Source organism: Serinus canaria, chromosome 14 (assembly GCF_022539315.1).
Source record: "Serinus canaria isolate serCan28SL12 chromosome 14, serCan2020, whole genome shotgun sequence".
Lineage (NCBI taxonomy): Eukaryota > Metazoa > Chordata > Aves > Passeriformes > Fringillidae > Serinus > Serinus canaria.
In genome coordinates this window covers 1,737,402-1,754,191 of record NC_066328.1, presented here as the reverse complement: position 1 = coordinate 1,754,191, position 16,790 = coordinate 1,737,402, and the positions used below count along the sequence as shown (strand labels likewise).

Sequence of the window (16,790 nt, the reverse complement as noted above, 5' to 3'; positions counted from 1 at the left end):
GTGCTGCTTTTGTCCTGCACGACCACCTCGTGTGGTGTCAGTCACCTTTCCTGTGTGCGCATTGTGAGCCCTGACTGCACAGGGACATTGGATAAATTGGATATATCTGGGCAATTTGCTCTGGATCTCTGGAGCAGAGGGTCCTTCCCTCCCCTCTCAGTGTCACCTGGTGCTCACCTTTCCTCTCCCAGTTCCCCCATCCCTCCTGTTTCCATGCCATCCCGATTTTAAGGATAAACTGACTCTTACCTCACTGTTCTGCCTCTGCCACGCTCAGGAGGGAGATTTCCCTCTGCACTTGTTGGATTTCTCCTTGCTGGTTTCCCAGCAGGACAGGGACACTGTGGAGGAATGGGCAGCTCAGTTTGGGCATGTTGCTGTTCCTAACACTCACTCTGCTCCCTGTGCTGACCCAAGCAGCTTCCCTGCACCTCTTCCTCCCACTGTGCTCTCACACCTTTCCCTTCTCCGTTTTTCCTGCACTCAGCAATCTCCCCTGGCATGGTTCCCCTCCTGGAAAGGAAGCAGATCCTTGATATTACATTTCCTACTTCCACACATCTTACTTTCTAGAGCTTTGTTAAAAACACTGGCAGGAAGGAGGGCTGAGGGGAGCAGCCTGTCCCCAGGTTTCCTGTTTTAGGACTCGTTTTTGTCCCGGGCCTAGCACAGATAATTCTGGGAGGATTTGAGTTCAACTTTTGGGAACAGAGATACCCTGTCTTATGGGGGATTGAGCCCTCCTGGCCCTTTGCTTTTCTGAGGCAGGGATGTGTGGGCTTGTGTAAATATAAGTTAATTCAAGAGCAGTCAGGTTTGGTTTGTGATAAGGAGGGAGATAAGAGGGTTTTGCCCAGCCAGATCCTTAAGCTCAGCCCAAAGCAAATCCTTTGTTGCAGATACTGTAATTAGTGAATAATCCCAAAACATATGCTTTTAGAAAATTGATTTTATTTCAGTAAGGGCTCTTTCCTCGTTTTTCTTATCCGGGTTCTGCTCGTGCCAAGAAATCTCAGCTGCTTAAGCCCTGTTGTGCTTGGCACCATTTAAATGACAAATGTGCCTGAGACTTTAAAATCTAAATATAAACTGAGGGTGAGGATGCAAAATCAGGCTGTGGTCTCTTGGTAAATGCCAGTTGTGCTTAGCGGGTCCTGGCATGAACACACTGTGTAGTGGGAGGAATTTGAGAGCCAATGGTACAAATCCCTGGGAAAAACAGTTTTAAAGAGACCTCTGTGGTTTTGTCATCCATCCTCTGCTCAAGGCAGGAGTGCAAAGTGTTCTTCTCCTGCCTGGGGTGCCAGGGCTGGAACACACCCCCTCTCCAGGGCAGCCATGCTGAGGGAGCAGCCCCTCCTCAGGGTGTCCTTTAACTTGTCACAAAGCTGGGGACACCAAGCAGCCCCTCCTCAGGGTGTCCTTTAGCTTGTCACAAAGCTGGGGACACCAAGCAGCCCCTCCTCAGGGTGTCCTTTAGCTTGTCACAAAGCTGGGGACACCAAGCAGCCCCTCCTCAGGGTGTCCTTTAGCTTGTCACAAAGCTGGGGACACCAAGCAGCCCCTCCTCAGGGTGTCCTGGGTGTCCTTTAGCTTGTCACAAAGCTGGGACACCGAGCAGCCCTTCTCCAGAGTGCTCTTTAGCTTGTCACAAAGCTGGGGACACTGAGCAACCCCTTCCCAGAGTGCCCTTTAGCTTGTCACAAAGCTGGGACACTGAGCAGCCCCTCTCCAGAGTGCCCTTTAGCTTGTCACAAAGCTGGGACGCCGCTGTCACGAGGCCTCGTTAATGATTAGCTCACCTGGGCTGGGGGGTCACAGCAGCCTCAGGGGCGTTTGCCCCCCTCCATCCCCTTGCACCCCACTTCTTCCCAGCCTTATCAGCATTGGGAGTACTCTGGCCTTTGCTGGATAATCCAGGGCCTTGGGCTGGGCTAAAGAAAGTGGGAAGAGGGAGCTCTTATCTCTCCCCATTCCAAAGAGCAGTGATCCCGGTGTGAAGTCCCAGGAGCATGGCCACGTTGGAGCACTGATTTCCCAGGAGAGCTCCATGATGAGGGGACACGCAGCACTCGAGGAGCAGTGCTGGCAGATCCCTGTGGAGAGGCTGAGGAGGGCGGGAGGTGGTGGCGAGGCCAGCGCTGTCACCTGGTGTCGCCATGGTGCCGGTTCTGGGGCTGATGCCGGTGCTGCTGTGGGTCGGGGTGCTTTGTCTCCGTTTCAGGCAGCTGCACCAGACGAGCTCACTGGCCGTGGGGGTGATGGAGGAATCCTATCGGGAGAGCCTGGAGTGCACCGACGAGGACATCACCGACAAGGTGGGGCCTCCTCCCCTCCTGCCCTTGGCAGGGCCAGCAGGATCCAGCTGGTGCCGTGCTGGTGCCCTGAGCTTTTCTGAGATGTTGAGAGGAAGGGGTTCTAGGGTGAGGTCTGTGTTACCCTGCAGGGTTCAGTGCCTTGCAGTGCTCCAGTGTTCCCAGGCAGGATCAGGCTGAAGCTCCTCCCTGTGCAGATGGGACAGGGGGAGCCCTCCCCATGCAGGGGATGGAGGAGCAGAGGAGCACTCCAGGTGCGGTGCAGGGTCAGGAGGTGACACTGGATCGTCTCCAGGGGCAGTGGCTTCCCCCAGAGTGCTGGGAGGAGGAATGGGCTGTTCACAGGCAGCATTTTCACTTCTCCTTCACAGAAGAAGATGTTCTCGGGTTCTGCTTTTCTGAGGCAACCCACCCAATGTGAAACAGAAACTTCCTCTCCTTGGAACACTCTGCTCATGCTGTCAGGGTAGAATTGATTTTGTGCTGATGCTGATGGGTTTTCCTGGGGTATTACAACAAAAGAGTTGTAGGATAAGATGGGAGCACAGGAAAGATTTTGTTTGAGTATTCCTAGTTAACAAGGAAAAGAAGCTATGGGAAAGAAGCTAAGATTGTGTAGATGTGTACTGAAGTCCTGAAATACCTTGGAAATGGCCTTTTTGGCTCTGGAATATGAATGTCCTGAGGAGCTCTGTGTGAGAGAGAAATGTGTATGTGTGTAGCTGCACTCAGAAATAATTATAATGCAGGGAAAACCTTTAAAATAAATAAAAATAAACATTTTTCCAAGGGGAAGTTGAATAAAATAGTTGGATTCCTTAAGGCATTGACTTGGGAAACCTTTGAGGGAAAAGGCACTTCTGGGAAAGGCCTTGTGTGTCTGCATGGCCTCTTTAATACTCCCATGTCTCCTGCCCTTCTCCCAGAGCCAGGGTTTGGCTTTTCTGGACATGCTCCCCCAGGATTGTTTTATTTGGAATTTGTTCTCCCCCAGGATTGTTTTATTTGGAATTTGAATGAATTTAATGCAAATACAGCTGGAATAAACCTTGTACAGGTATGGGGAGAAAATCCTCACCACTGGTCCTTCCCCCACCAGCTGGCATTGATCCCTCCCATCTGTAAATTCAAGGTTTCCATCCTGTTCCAGGCAGTGGGGAGTTGTTGAGGGAAAAGACAGGGCTGCACATGGAACTCTGGGGATGCACCAGGATCTTTCCCTCTGGGTTCCTTTTAGGATGCCATTAGGAAGGGGTTGAAGAAAGGAAAGAGTGAAGTGTTTGATCCAAACTGGTACATGGGAACCATCAAAACCTGGGAAACCGGGTGGAAAAGGGTGTTTTAAAGGGATGCTTTAAATCAAGGCACGACTGCCCAGTTCCAGTGGGAACCCTGTTTGTTTGGGGATGCTGTGGGGGCTGCTCTGGGTTTGGGGCTGCCCAGAGGCTGATCCCTGTCCCTGCTGGCAGGTGGTGTTCCTGGAGAAGCGGGTGACGGAGCTGGAGAAGGACACGGCTGCCAACGGGGAGCAGCACAGCCGCCTCCGGCAGGAGAACCTGCAGCTGGTGCACAGGTGAGAGCCTCACCTGGGGGGCCTTTGTCCCTCCTCCTGCTTCAGCCTCCTTCCCAAATCCAAACCACAGCCATTTCCAGGGATATTGACTCCATCCCAGCTGAGAACAGGACACAGCAATGTGGAGATTTTATATTTGATGGTCTTAAGTTCTCTGGAGCTCCAGGACTTGGCTTTTGGTGATTTTTACATTTGACTCTTAATTGCTGGAGCTGTGTCAGGGAGAGTCAGGCTGGATTTTGGGAAAGGTTCTTCCCCCAGAGGTGCTGGCACTGCCCAGGCTCCCCAGGGAATGGGCACAGCCCCGAGGCTGCCAGAGCTCCAGGAGTGCTTGGACAATGATTTCAGGGATGCCCAGGGTGGGATTGTTGGGATGTCTGTGCAGGGCCAGCAGCTGGAATCCATGATGCTTGTGGCTCCCCTCCCACTCAGGATTGTTTCTTGTTGTTATTGTTGTTTGTCTTTTGGTCTGGTTTTTTTTTAGTGTGCTTCCCTGCTCTATGTGTCCCCCCCAAAAGGTCTCTGGAACTCTGGGACTTGGCTTTTTAAAATATATTTATATTTATATTTATAGTTATATACTATATTTTCCTGCCTGACATGCCCCTTCCAAATGGTCCCTGGAGCTCCAAGCCTTCCCTCCTGCTGGATCCAGGCCAGGGTGCAGCCCTTTGGAGCCACATGATTTAATCCCTGTGTGTGCTAATCTGCCAGGCTCCTCTCTCCCAGCATGGCTTTACCCTGGGCAGATAAACCCAGCAGAGTTTATCTATAGGGCTGTAATTCTGTTAAGTAACAGTCGTGTCAGGGAACTGAGCCACTCAAACAAATGTTTCCCTAAGCCCTGATAAACTTGGGAGTGAGGGAAATGTTTTCACTTCAGCAGCTTGGCCCGGAAGTGTCAGCTGGCTCTGGGTGAGCTGGGTGCTGGGGAGGGTGGGATCAGCTGGGCAAAGCCTTCTCCTGGGCAAAGCTATTGCAGAAATTCCAGCTCCCAGCCCCATCCCTGCAAGGGGCCTGTCATGGACAGGGCTTGGAGCAACCTGGGATAGTGGAGCCAGGCTGGGAGAGCTGGGGGTGCTCACCTGGAGAGGATAAGGCTCCAGGGACACCTCAGAGCCCCTGCCAGGGCCTTAAGGGGCTCCAGGAGAGCTGGAGAGGGACTGGGGACAAGGGCTGGAGGGACAGGACACTGGGAATGGCTTCCACTGCCAGAGGGCAAGGATGGATGGGATATTGGGAAGGAATTGTTCCCTGGGAGGGTGGGCAGGCCCTGGCACAGGGTGCCCAGAGCAGCTGTGGCTGCCCCTGGATCCCTGGCAGTGCCCAAGGCCAGGCTGGATGGGGCTTGGAGCAGCCTGGGATGGTGGGAGGTGTCCCTGCCCATGGCAGGGGGTGGGATGGGATGGATTTTAAGGTTCCTCCCAGCCCAAACCCTTCTGGGTTCTGTGAGCTGCAGTTCTGCTGACACACAGGGAAGGCTGACCTGCAGATCCCAGTTTTGATTGGGATCACAAGAGAGTGGAAAGAAGGATTGAGGCTGTTGCCTTTTCTCTGAGCAATGAGACCACTTCCTGCTGTAAACAGCTGAAGGAGGATTTCTGTGCCATGGCTACTGCAGGTGGAACCACAGCCCCTGGGATTTGGCTTAGAAGCTGCTGAAGGTCTTTTCCAACCTCAGTGACTCTGAGATTCCCATTAAGAGATGTGTATGTGTGTGGCTGCACTTGGAAATAATTCTAATGCATAAAGACATTTCAAAATAATTAAAAATGAAGTTCTTTCCCAGGCTGGGAATTGAATAACATGCTTGTGTTCCTTAAGGCACCTGACTTGGGAAACCTGTGATGGAAAAGGTGCTGCTTCTCCTGCTGCATCTGCTGGGATGCAGGGAAGCTGTTTGAGATGGTGATTGGTGTGTTTTCCCTGGAAGCTTGTTCTGTTTTACCATCTGCTTCTCCCAGCTCACCTGAGGGGTGGGAAAGGGGCTGGGAAGAGAGTCTGGTCCCTGCCTTGGGATGGCGGCCTGCTCCTAAGGACAGTTTAATCCCCTCTTTGTCCTCTCTGCAGAGCAAATGCACTCGAGGAGCAGCTGAAGGAGCAGGAGCTGAGGGCTGACCAGACCCTGCTGGAGGAGATCAAGAAGCAGAGGGAGCTGCTCAGCAAAATGGAGAGGGAGAAGAGCATTGAGATTGAGAACCTGCAGGCCAGGTGGGGCTGGGGGGGCTCTCTCCTGGAGCCAGCCCAGAATCTGTGCCCAGGCAGCCTTGGGGAGACACAGGGAGGCAGGCAGGGAGTGTAATGGGTTCAAGGTGCAACTAAAATCAGCACAAACCCTGAGTTTTGGTTATTTCCACCTTTGGCCCATAGACCTAATATTGGATTCTTTATTTGAGCTGCTCTGGTGCATTTTATGTTTCGCTCCCACCCTTTATCCATGTGCCTGCCCTGCAGCATGGGGATGAAGAGGGGGTTTGTTAATGCTTCTTCCCATAAATGACCCCTTGGGGTATTTTTAATACCCATATGTTTCCATCTTGATGGAAACAGGCAAATACCTGGGAAGGAGGCAGAGTGTCCCAGCCAGGGTGCTTTGTGCTGCCTGGTGGATTCCAAAGGAAGAAGTGGGGTGGGAGAGATCTCAGTTATTTGACAGGGTTTTCCCAGCTTTCCCAGAGTGTTTTGCTGTTGTTCATCCCATGCAGTCCATGGAAGGTGAAGACAGTGGGCTTCTACCTGGGAATGCAAACCCAAAGCCCTCTCTGACCCCCTGTTCTGTTGTCTCTGCTGCTGAGGCTTGTGCAGGGACTAAAAACCCCTTGGAACAAGGAATAGCACTGGAGCTGATGGATGTCAGGGTTGTGTAGATGCCCCTCTCTTTCCCCCGGCAGCAGAAATATCTCAGGGGTTTGCCTTGAACAGATGAATCCCTGCTGGCTTCCCTTTGGTTTCATATTCCTGGGGAAGTTTTCTCCCCCATGGGGGATGCTGGGGTGAGTCTCACACCCGTTCCCTCTGCAGGCTGCAGCAGCTGGATGATGAGAACAGCGAGCTGAGGTCCTGTGTCCCCTGCCTGAGAGCCAACATCGAGAGGCTTGAGGAGGTGAGGCCAGAGGGTGCCTGGTTTGGGGATGAAATTCTGGCTTTGGGATGAATTTTCATGGACACAAGATCACTTAATGAAACAAACCAGTTGCTTCCATTTTCCAGTCACTACAGACCTCACTTTGGACAGCACTATCCCACACAGTTCTCCTTGCAGGTTCCTACTGTTCAGCCTGGAAGCTGGGAATAAACCCCTGATAAATCTCTGTAGCAGTGCCTGCTCAGGAGGGGACTCGTGCCCTCTTGTGGAAGCTTGTCCCCATCCCTGTCCCCATCCCTGTGGCCAGTCCAGTGCAGGGGAGGAGGAGGAGCAGGGATGCTCCATCTCCATGTCCTGGGGTTTGTCAGTTGAGTTTCCAAAGATCTCTGTGTCACCTCCCAGCCCCTCTCACTGCCACCCTGCTCAGGATCCAAGGCCCTGCAGGACTGGGGCTTCCTGAGGCTTCTTGGGATGGGCAGGAGCCTCACCTTCAGGGATAGAGTGGGTTACAGGTGGGACACCTGGAAGAGGGGCTGCATTTTGTCTCTGCCAAGCTTGGGGCAGAATTAAGGTTAAAATTGAACTGAGATCAAACCACCTCTTCCAGCTGAAGGGCCTGAGGCATTTTATCCCTGTTTAATCCCATGGGAGAGCTCTGCAGCTCCATCCTCCTGATATGGTCTTCATCTGCCAGGGCCTTGTGAGCACAGCTGAGGCTGGGGGCAGGAAAACCCCAGTGGCTCTGAGGATAAGAGTTGGTTTTGACCCATGCAGAGCTGTTCTCCTTTCCTCCACAGTGAATGGGTGAAGGAGGAGCAAGAGCTGCACTCACTGCCCCTGCCTGCCCAGGAGAAGCCTGGCTGATGAGCTGCTCTCCTGTCCAGTGTCCCAAAATCAGGATTTTGTTGTCAGTGTTGCCTTTTCTGCTTGGTGCTGCTCTATGGAGCAGGACACCCCCAAGCTGTGGAGTCTTTGCTTCTTTTCTGCCTGGGCCAGGATTAATCACAAGATATTTCTTGTTGGGATTCAGTTGTTTATTAGTTCTTATCTCTGTTACAGTCTCACAAACCCTGAGTTGTACAGCACTTCACTCTAACAGACTAAAAATGGAGCCCCATCTCTCTCTCTACAAGGCCTTTGAAGGCTAAACTGTCCAATTAAGAAATGACACCTAAATTATTTTTACTTTTAACCCAATAACCAACCACCCATGCCTGCAGTGTGGACTTTTTATCCAGTTACACAAAACCACCCAAACCCATGGAGAAGAAGGTGAAGAAGCAGGAGCAGCCTCCACCCTAAAACCTCCATCTTGCTTTATATCTATTACTGTATTCTAAACCCTGAAACTCTGAGTTTCCCACCCTGTGATATCACACACTTCTGTTCAAACTCCACACCCACAATCCCAGCTCTGACATTCCATTTTGGAAACTTCTCCACAGCCTCAGGTCAGTGCAGTGCTCTCTTGGGGGTCAGTGCCTGGCAGCACAGAAAGTCTCAAGTTCTCAGCAGCCAGGGTTCCAACGCTGAGCCAGCATCTGGAGCTCCCCCATGGAGCTGCTCCTCAGCCCTGCATGCCAGGGGCCATCCATCACCAGCACTGCAGGGGGTCCTGTGGCATTTGTGGAGTTCTGAAAGCCAAAACCTTTCTCATGGGACTGGGAGCTGTGAGGCCAGGGAGATTTGGAAGGCCAACAATTGTAAAACTTGTGGGTTGAGGGAAAAGACAGTTTATTAAGTAAAGCAAAAGCTGCCCACAGAAGCAAAGCAAAACAAGGAGTTAATTCACTGCTTCCCAAGGCAGACAGGTGTTCAGGCATCTCCTGGAAAGCAGGGCTCCATCACCAAGCAGGGAGCCTAAGGGTGACTTGGGAAGACAAATGCCATCACTCCAAACACTCCCTTTTTCTCATTCTTCCCCCAGCTTCTATTGATGAACATGATGTCATTTAGTATTCAAAATCCATTTTGACTTCTGGGATCAGCTGTCCCAGCTGTGTCCCCTCCCAGCTCCTTGTGCACCTCCAGAATCCTTGATGGTAGGGTGGAGTGAGAAGCAGAAAAGGCTGGTCACAGGCAGAAGGTGCTGCTCTAGGGGCTGTTGGCATCTTCACCTGCATCCCAGACATTCAGCCAAGGCTTTGGGGAGGAGAAGGGAACAGAGCTGGGCTGTGTGTTTTACATCCTGGCTTCAGCTGGTCTATTTCTTCTTGGATCAGCCCTCAATTCAAACCTGTCACGTCTGAAACCAAGAGGGAGGTAAAGATCTCAGATTCAGGACTTTTCTGAAATCCAGACATAAGGAGCTTTATGATTTAATGTCTCTCCTTGGCCTGGAGCCCCGTGCTGGCCCCAGCCCATCCCACACCAGCATCGTGCTTCCCAGAAAACAGCACAAGGGTGGATATTCATGTGGATTCACTCTGGAGCCATCCCTGACTGCCTCCCTCAGTGCTGCCAAGCCCCTGGCTCTGAGCAGATGAGATCCCAGCAGGCAGAGCCTCCTGGTGCCTCAGGAGAGAAGCATTCCCTGCAGAGCCAGCACCCAGCTGGGCCCCAGGGCCTCTCACTGCTCGTGTCCTTGCAGGAGAAGCAGAAGCTGCTGGATGAGATTGAGGACCTCACTGTGCAGCTCACAGAGGAGCAGGAGAAAAAGAGGAAGATGGGGGACAAGCTGAGTCAGGAGAGGCACCAGTTCCAGAAGGAGAAGGAGTCAACGCAGGAGGTGAGTGGAGTCTGGGCCTGCCACAGCCCTGTCCCCAAAATGTGGGAATCTGGCCTTGGCAGCCTCTCCAGAAATGGGTGCCTGGAGCAGGGAGTGCTACCTGGGCAGTGGGAAGGGGTTCAGCAGCTGAGCTGCAGCACCTCAGTCACTTGTGCTGCTCTGGAATTCATCCAGCAGTGTCCCTGCAAGGGGCTGTGCCACCCTGGCCCCTTCCCTTACTGCCAAACAGTGGCCACCCTGGCCCCTTCCCTTCCCTCCAGTGCCAGAGGCACATGGAGCCAGCAGGCAGGAGCAGAGGGGTGGGAGCTGAGTGCTGGGGGCTGGATCACACCTGCCCAGTGCTCCCATCATCTGTGCCTGGTGACTCCAGCTGGGGACCCAGGCAGGGCTGGCTGTGGTGGCAGGAAAGGAGCTCTGGCCCAAAGTGGAATTAGTTGTCACTGTGGTGTCACCGAGGCCTCTGGGGTGAGGAGGGGATCCAATCCTGCAGCAGAGGGAGCTGGCTGGGGAGGGACCCACATTGCTGGGGGGTCTGTGCTGCTGCAGACCCAAACCCAGCATCTTTGGCCCTCCAACAAGGTCCTTGCAGGGCTGTGCTCATGTATTTCAGTAGCTCCCCATCTCCTGCTTGCTGGGGGTGTGAGGGAGGAAGAGGAAACCAAGTTCCCCCCAGAAAGGAATTCAGTCATGAAATAGTTTGTGTTGAAAAGGACCTCAAAGTCCAGCTTGTTCCACCCCCTGCCATGGGCAGCGACAGCTCCCACTGTCCCAGATTGCTCCAGGCTCCATCCAGCCTGGCCTTGGACACTTCCAGGGATCCAGGGGCAGCCACTGCTGTGGCCAGCAATCCTGCTGCAGGATTCCATGGAGCTGCTCCCACAGCAGCCACATCCAGAGGGTGCTGCTGGATCTGCCAGGCCTGTGGCACTCAGCTGTCCCCTTGCCTTGCTCTGCAGCTCATCGAGGACCTCAGGAAGCAGCTGGAGCACCTGCAGCTCTTCAAGCTGGAGGCAGAGCAGCGCAGGGGCCGGAGCAGCAGCATGGGCCTGCAGGAGTACAACAGCAGGACACGGGAGACAGAGCTGGAGCAGGAGATCAAGCAGCTCAAGCAGGTAAGGAGGTCTGGGCTAGCAGGGAAACGGTTCCCTGATGCCAAGGGAGGACCAGCAGGGTCCAGGGGCTCTCTCCCAAGGGATGGAGTGGATCCAGGGGTCCAGTGCTGTCTTGCTTTCCTGTCCTGGGAGAGGGAGGTTGGTGCTTTCTCAGGGACAGCAGGAGCCCTTCTCTCTCTGCTGTGTCCCCTGGATCTTCCCAGTGTTCCCATGTTTCCAGAGGTTCTCCAGGCTCTGCTGAGGTGGAGGCAGCAGCCCATGTGCTTTTCCCAGCCATGTGTGAGCTGTGTTAGGGTGAAAGCCCCTGTCTGCCTTTGCTGTTCTGGATGAGCTCTGAGCACCAGCTGCTCCAGCAGTATGTGGTTTGTGTGTGTGAACAGGATAACAGGAACCTGAAGGAGCAGAATGATGAGCTGAATGGGCAGATCATCAACCTGAGCATCCAGGGAGCCAAGAACCTGTTCTCAGCCTCCTTCTCCGAGTCCCTGGCAGCAGAGATCAGCTCTGTCTCCAGAGATGAGGTACGTGCCACGAGGAGCTCACACTGCACCTTCCTGGGTGTCTCCACCTGGCATGGCCTGGGAGGAGTGGATGTGCCCTGTCTGTGGCCCAGCCCATGCTCAAAGTTCCCCTGAAAGTTGGTAAGAGCAAAGAAATCCCCACACAATTTTCTGTAGAGCTCTCAGGACTTACCCTGCCTGCCAGCCCTCCTTCCTGGGAACAGGGGAGCTGCTCCCTGCCCATTTGCTGATCCTGGCAGCTCTGCTTTGCCTGCCCTGGGACAGCCTTCCTCTTCCAGGGCAGAACAGCCACCACAGGCTGTGTCCATCAGTCTGGAGCTGTCTTTAAACCCCTGGGAGCCCGGACATTCCCTCTGGAGATCCCAGCTTCTTCAGCATTTTTTCTCCCTGAGCACCAGCCAGGGGTGGCTGAGCCTGCACAAGCACTGGAATTAAATCTGTAACACCTCAGGAAGTGGGGAAACACACCTGGATATTTTGGGGATCCAATGGAGATGTGATGCTCCCTGCTCTCTCCAGGGCAGCTCTCTCCATCAGGCTGAGATCTTGAGGAAGGACAGGAGTGAGCAGAACGAGTTTTTACCTGGCCATTTAAACAGGGTCAGGAGTGTCCCAGCCAGGAAGTCAGCCATGGATGCACGGAGCCACGGGAAGCCCTGAGCAGTGTCAGGCAGTGACCTCTCCCTCCCTCTCCCCTCTGCTGCAGCTCATGGAAGCAATCCAGAAGCAAGAGGAGATCAACTTCCGCCTGCAGGATTACATCGACAGGATCATCGTGGCCATCATGGAGACCAACCCCTCCATCCTGGAAGTCAAGTAATGCAGCCGGGAGGATTTGGTGCTCTGAGAGGATGAAGAGGGACTCCAAACGTCTTTGCACTTGATGAAGGCACAAGGAAGCCTCAGGTCAGGGAGTGCCTGAGCCATGGACCAGGGAAAAGAAAACCAGCAGCCAGGGTTTGTTGTCTGACTCCCTTATTTTGAAGCCCTCCTGGCTGTGGAGGGGTGAAAGGGAACCTGGAGAAGGAGCTCAGGAAAGGGACACTGCGGGAAGTGCCTGTGGCGCTGGGGACTGTCCCGACAGGCACCGCCCCTCCGAGGGACGCTGCGACCCGACCCGCGGGAGATCGCGATGGAGATTGAAGCGACAGCGCTGACTTTGCCCCGCTGCCCTGCCGGGCCCGAGCGTCTGCTGTGCCAAAGTGTCCCTGACACACCCCCGGGCAGAGCTGGCAGCCAGGGCAGCGCCTTCCAGACTCGCACAGGGTTGGGGTTTGGTTTTGGTTTGGGGTTTTGGGGTTTTTTTTAATTAACTTAATGCAAATGGCCTCATCCAGCTGGCTCGGCCCATCCTTGCCCCGTGCTCCTGCTGTGTGCAGAGCCCTCGGTGGCTGCAGGGGCAGCCCGGGGCTCTTGGGGACAGGGCGTGAGCACGCTCGGTCACCTGCCTCCTTATTTATTTTTGCTGTCTGTGGCTCAGTACTGTCAGCAGGTCTCGGCATCCCGGCTCCACTCCCTCCTCCTCCCTCCTCCTTCTGCCGGGCTCTGCCGCTGAGGTGGCTCCAGGAGGAGCTGTCACTTGTCCCCAGCTGGGGACAGGCTCTGTCTGGCACCGCGACACGGCTGCAGCTCCTCAGCCGGCGCTGGAGGCCGGTCCTGGCCGCCTCTCCTCGTCCTGGGTGGGACACGCAGCACTTTGGGAGCTGCAGCAGAGAGGCCCGAGGTCCCCAGCTCACCTCCCGAAGTCTGGGGACAGTGGCCTGTGCCATTGCCAGCCGGAGCAGGGTTCTGCTGGTGATAGCTGCAGCCCTGGAGTGAGTGCCTGCTCCGGCTGCCTTTCCCCCTGTTCCTGGGCTGGCCAGGGACTGGAGGAGCCCCCTCATTCCTCATCCCTGGCACCGGCCGGGGCTGGAATCTCTGTGCCGATGGGGAGGGGAGCTGGAGAACACCAGCAGCTCCCTGGGAAACAAAAGCCATTTTTACATCAGACAGCTCTGGGCTTGCTGGCACAAGCGGCCGTGGCGCAGCGTGACCCCGGGAGTGGCCGCTGTCCCCCCCTGCTCCTCGGGGCTCCCGGGAGGAGCAGCCAGCGGAATCCCAGGGATCGGCTTCAGCCCCTGGTTCCTCTTCCTGCTCGTCAGGTTTTGGGAATGCCAGGACAGCCTGGGAGCAGAAGCTACAGCAATCCCGGGGGGGGCCTGCTCCCCCCGAGCCCCTTCCAGCCCTCGGGGTGGCCCTGTGCAGGGGGACGTGGCCACTGTCACCGCCTCATCCCAGGGGACAGCGGCCGAGCCACGGCCACGGCGCCTCTGGGGCTGATTCCCCGGAGCCCCTGTGGGGTCGGGGTGAGCCCCAAACCCCGGGGCAGCTCCTGCACCCCAGCCCTCCCTCCCTGCCCCCCTCCCTGCCCCGAGGCCGCGGGAAGAAGCCACGTAATGTACATTTCCAGAGAAGCTTTGGGTGTAAATCAGTGTATACTTGGAGAGGGAAAATTTTTCTATCTTGTAGAGTAGGTATTTTTATAGAATGAAGGTTGATCCATTTTTTTAATACTTTAAAAGAAGAGAGAAATGTATCTGTGTATACACAAAAGCATATATATATATATATATATGTATAAATATATAAATATTTGAGATCTGCCTTTCTCGACTTGGGATCCCAGATCCCCAGGTCTCAAACAATCGTTTGTTTTTTCCTGTCGCTCTCACAGAGGTACTGTAACTGTAAATAAGCACCGGGGAAAAAAAAAGTTTTAAGCAAACAAAAAGCACTGACTTGCACATTCACCATGCTTTAAAGTCCCTATGGAGAGAGAAAAACAAAAGCAAGACAAAAACTGTACATCCTGAAAATGTCCCTCTTTCCCGACTGGTATGTGAAGGAAGTCCCCCAAAAAAGAGGCAAAAATGGTATTGTCTTAACTGATGTATCAATTCTTGTCGGATTAAAAGTTGTTACTATTCCTGCCCAGAGACTGTTTTTCCACAGAGGTGGATTGGAGCATCCTGAGGATCCCAGTTCTGGACTGGACCATCCCAAATATCCAAGTGCTGGATCTCCAGTGGGGCTGGATTGAGTGGAAATGCTCCTGCACCAAGGAGTGCCCTGATTTTGGGAGGATGAGGATGAGGATGAGGATGAGGATGAGGATGAGGATGAGGATGAGGATGAGGATGAGGATGAGGATGAGGATGAGGGAGGCTGGACCTGGCTGGAATGCCCTGATTTTGGGAGGATGAGGATGAGAAAGGCTGGACCCCGCCGATTCCAGAGGGATCAAGGTCGGAGGGAGCCAGAATCTCCCCAGCCAGCCAAGCTGTGTGGGTGGGAATGGGGGAATTCCCCCTTCACCTTCCTGGAGGATCCAGGTGGGACCCTCGGAGCTGATCCTGTTGCCTAGGGACGGGGCAGGCTGGGACAAGGGCTCGTGGGTCTGCTCCAGGCAGGAGCACGGAGCTTTCCCTCCGGGAGAGCCCCCTCGGAGCACTCGGCTGTTCTGAACGGCTCCAAAAATCCCTTAAACGCCCTCACCTCCCTGCTAAGCTGCTCCCCACCCCTCTAAGCCTCCTCCACCCCTCTCCACCCCTTTAAGCTGCCCCAAAGGGCCTGAACGTGCAAAATCCCCTCCCAGCTCCCGCCGTGCCTGCGGATGGCTCCAGACTGTTCCTCTGAACTGCTCCGGGCAGCCCTGGAGCTGCAGCAAAGAGCTGGGAAAGGCTCTGACACACCCTGAGAGCTCTGAAACCCCCCAGATCGCTTCAGACTGCTCCACACTGCTCAGGGCAGCACTGAGCCTCCAAAACATCCCCAGAGCTGCTCCAAAACATCCCAGAGCTGTCCCAAAACATCCCTGCCATGCTCTAAAGTGTCCCTTAGCTGCCTAAACCATCCCTGAGCTGCCCTAAAACATCTCTGAGCACCTTCAAATCATCTGTAAATCACCTCTGAAGCATTCCCAACTGCTCTACACCCTCCAAGCAGCTCTAGAGTGCACCAAAGATTTCCCTAAACACCTCTAAAACTTCCTTTAAAAAATTCCTCTGTAATCTGGACCTCCAACATTTCGAGGCTGCTCTAGAAATGGGGTAGGTAAATAGCTCTGGGGGTATTTCTGTGCTGCTGGGTTGCTTCAAGGGGCTCTGGATCTCCTTGGAGCTGCTCAGGCTCTGGAAGGACGGAGCTCTGGGCATTACTGAGCCACTTGAACTGCTCAAACAGCTCTCGTGCTCCTCCAACCAGCCCTGAAAGGCACCAAGTTGCTCAAACTGCCTCAAAGTAGCACTTGAAGCTCTCTAAACTCTTCTAAAACTCCTTGAAATAGCTCAAAACGGATCATAGAAAAGGTCTCCTGGCAGCTCTGAAGCTCTCCAAGCCTCCTCTGTGCAGCTGTGAAACTCCTTGAGTGCCCCAACAGCCTCCAAAAGACCCTTGAAACCCCTCTGGACCTTCTTCATGGGCCTCTCAAAAGGGTTAAAATTTTTAATAATAAATGTAAACTCAGTTTGCAACTACCCTAAATGACATCAGAGGGGCACAGGCAACCTTAAAACAACTCCAAAGCTTCTCAAAAACTCGTAAAAAATAATCAGAGCTGCTCCAAAGCACTCCAGCTCTTCTGCTGCACCCCCTCTGAAAAGGGCTCTGAATGGCCTAAAACCTCTGCAGCCTTTTCAAAACTGCTCCAGAAAAGTCCCAAAGCTCTGAAGGTCTCTGCATCCTTCAGAACAGCTCCAGAGCTGGTCCCAGCCCAGCCCAGCTCCAGCCCTTCCACCCAGCTGGGGGGGCTGAGCACAGTGACAAACCTCCAGGTTTGGGGGCAGCTCTGAGCCACTCATGGCCAGAAGGATCTGGAGGGGCTGGAGGGAGTCCAGGGAAGGGAACAGAGCTGGGGGAGAGGCTGGAGCACCAGGAGGGGCTGAGGGAGCTGGGAAAGGGGCTCAGCCTGGAGAAAAGGAGGCTCGGGGGGGCCCTTGTGGCTCTGCACAACTCCTGACAGGAGGGGACAGCCAGGGGGGTCAGGCTCTGCTCCCAGGGAACAGGGACAGGACAAGGGGAAATGGCCCCAAGCTGTGCCAGGGGAGGGTCAGGTTGGATACTGGGGAAATTCTTTCATGGAAGGGTGGTCAGGCCCTGGCACAGCTGCCCAGGGCAGAGGGGGAGTCACCATCCCTAGAGGGGTTTGAAGACGTGGATGTGGCACTTGGGGACATGGGTCAGTGGTGGCCTTGGCAGTGCTGAGGGACACTTGGAATCGATAATCTCAGAGGACTTTCCCAACCACAACAATCCTGTGGTTCCATGGGCCAGTGGCACTTCTGAACGCCCCCAAAGCCTGGTCACGACCAAGGCCACCACCCCCATGTCCCCCCTGGTCCCTGTCCTGTGTCTCCACAGCAGGGCTGGGCCCAGCAGGGCTCCGGGGCCGTGTCCCTGTGCCCCAGGAACAGCTCCAG

General features: G+C 54.5%; 1 protein-coding gene across 2 annotated transcripts in view; it reads left to right on the top strand.

The window, feature by feature from the left end:
- RAB11FIP3 (RAB11 family interacting protein 3) overlaps positions 1–14,303 on the top strand; it is an 81,176-nt gene extending 66,873 nt beyond the window's left edge. For both annotated transcript variants that reach the window (XM_030229622.2, XM_030229623.2), the window contains 8 exons: positions 2,225–2,318; positions 3,785–3,888; positions 5,959–6,099; positions 6,910–6,991; positions 9,564–9,701; positions 10,658–10,813; positions 11,194–11,334; positions 12,041–14,303. In XM_030229622.2, the coding sequence (XP_030085482.2) occupies positions 2,225–2,318; positions 3,785–3,888; positions 5,959–6,099; positions 6,910–6,991; positions 9,564–9,701; positions 10,658–10,813; positions 11,194–11,334; positions 12,041–12,154 (970 nt within the window). In that variant the 3' untranslated portion in view covers positions 12,155–14,303. The remainder of the gene's footprint in view (positions 1–2,224; positions 2,319–3,784; positions 3,889–5,958; positions 6,100–6,909; positions 6,992–9,563; positions 9,702–10,657; positions 10,814–11,193; positions 11,335–12,040) is intronic.
- The last annotated feature ends 2,487 nt before the right edge of the window (positions 14,304–16,790 follow it).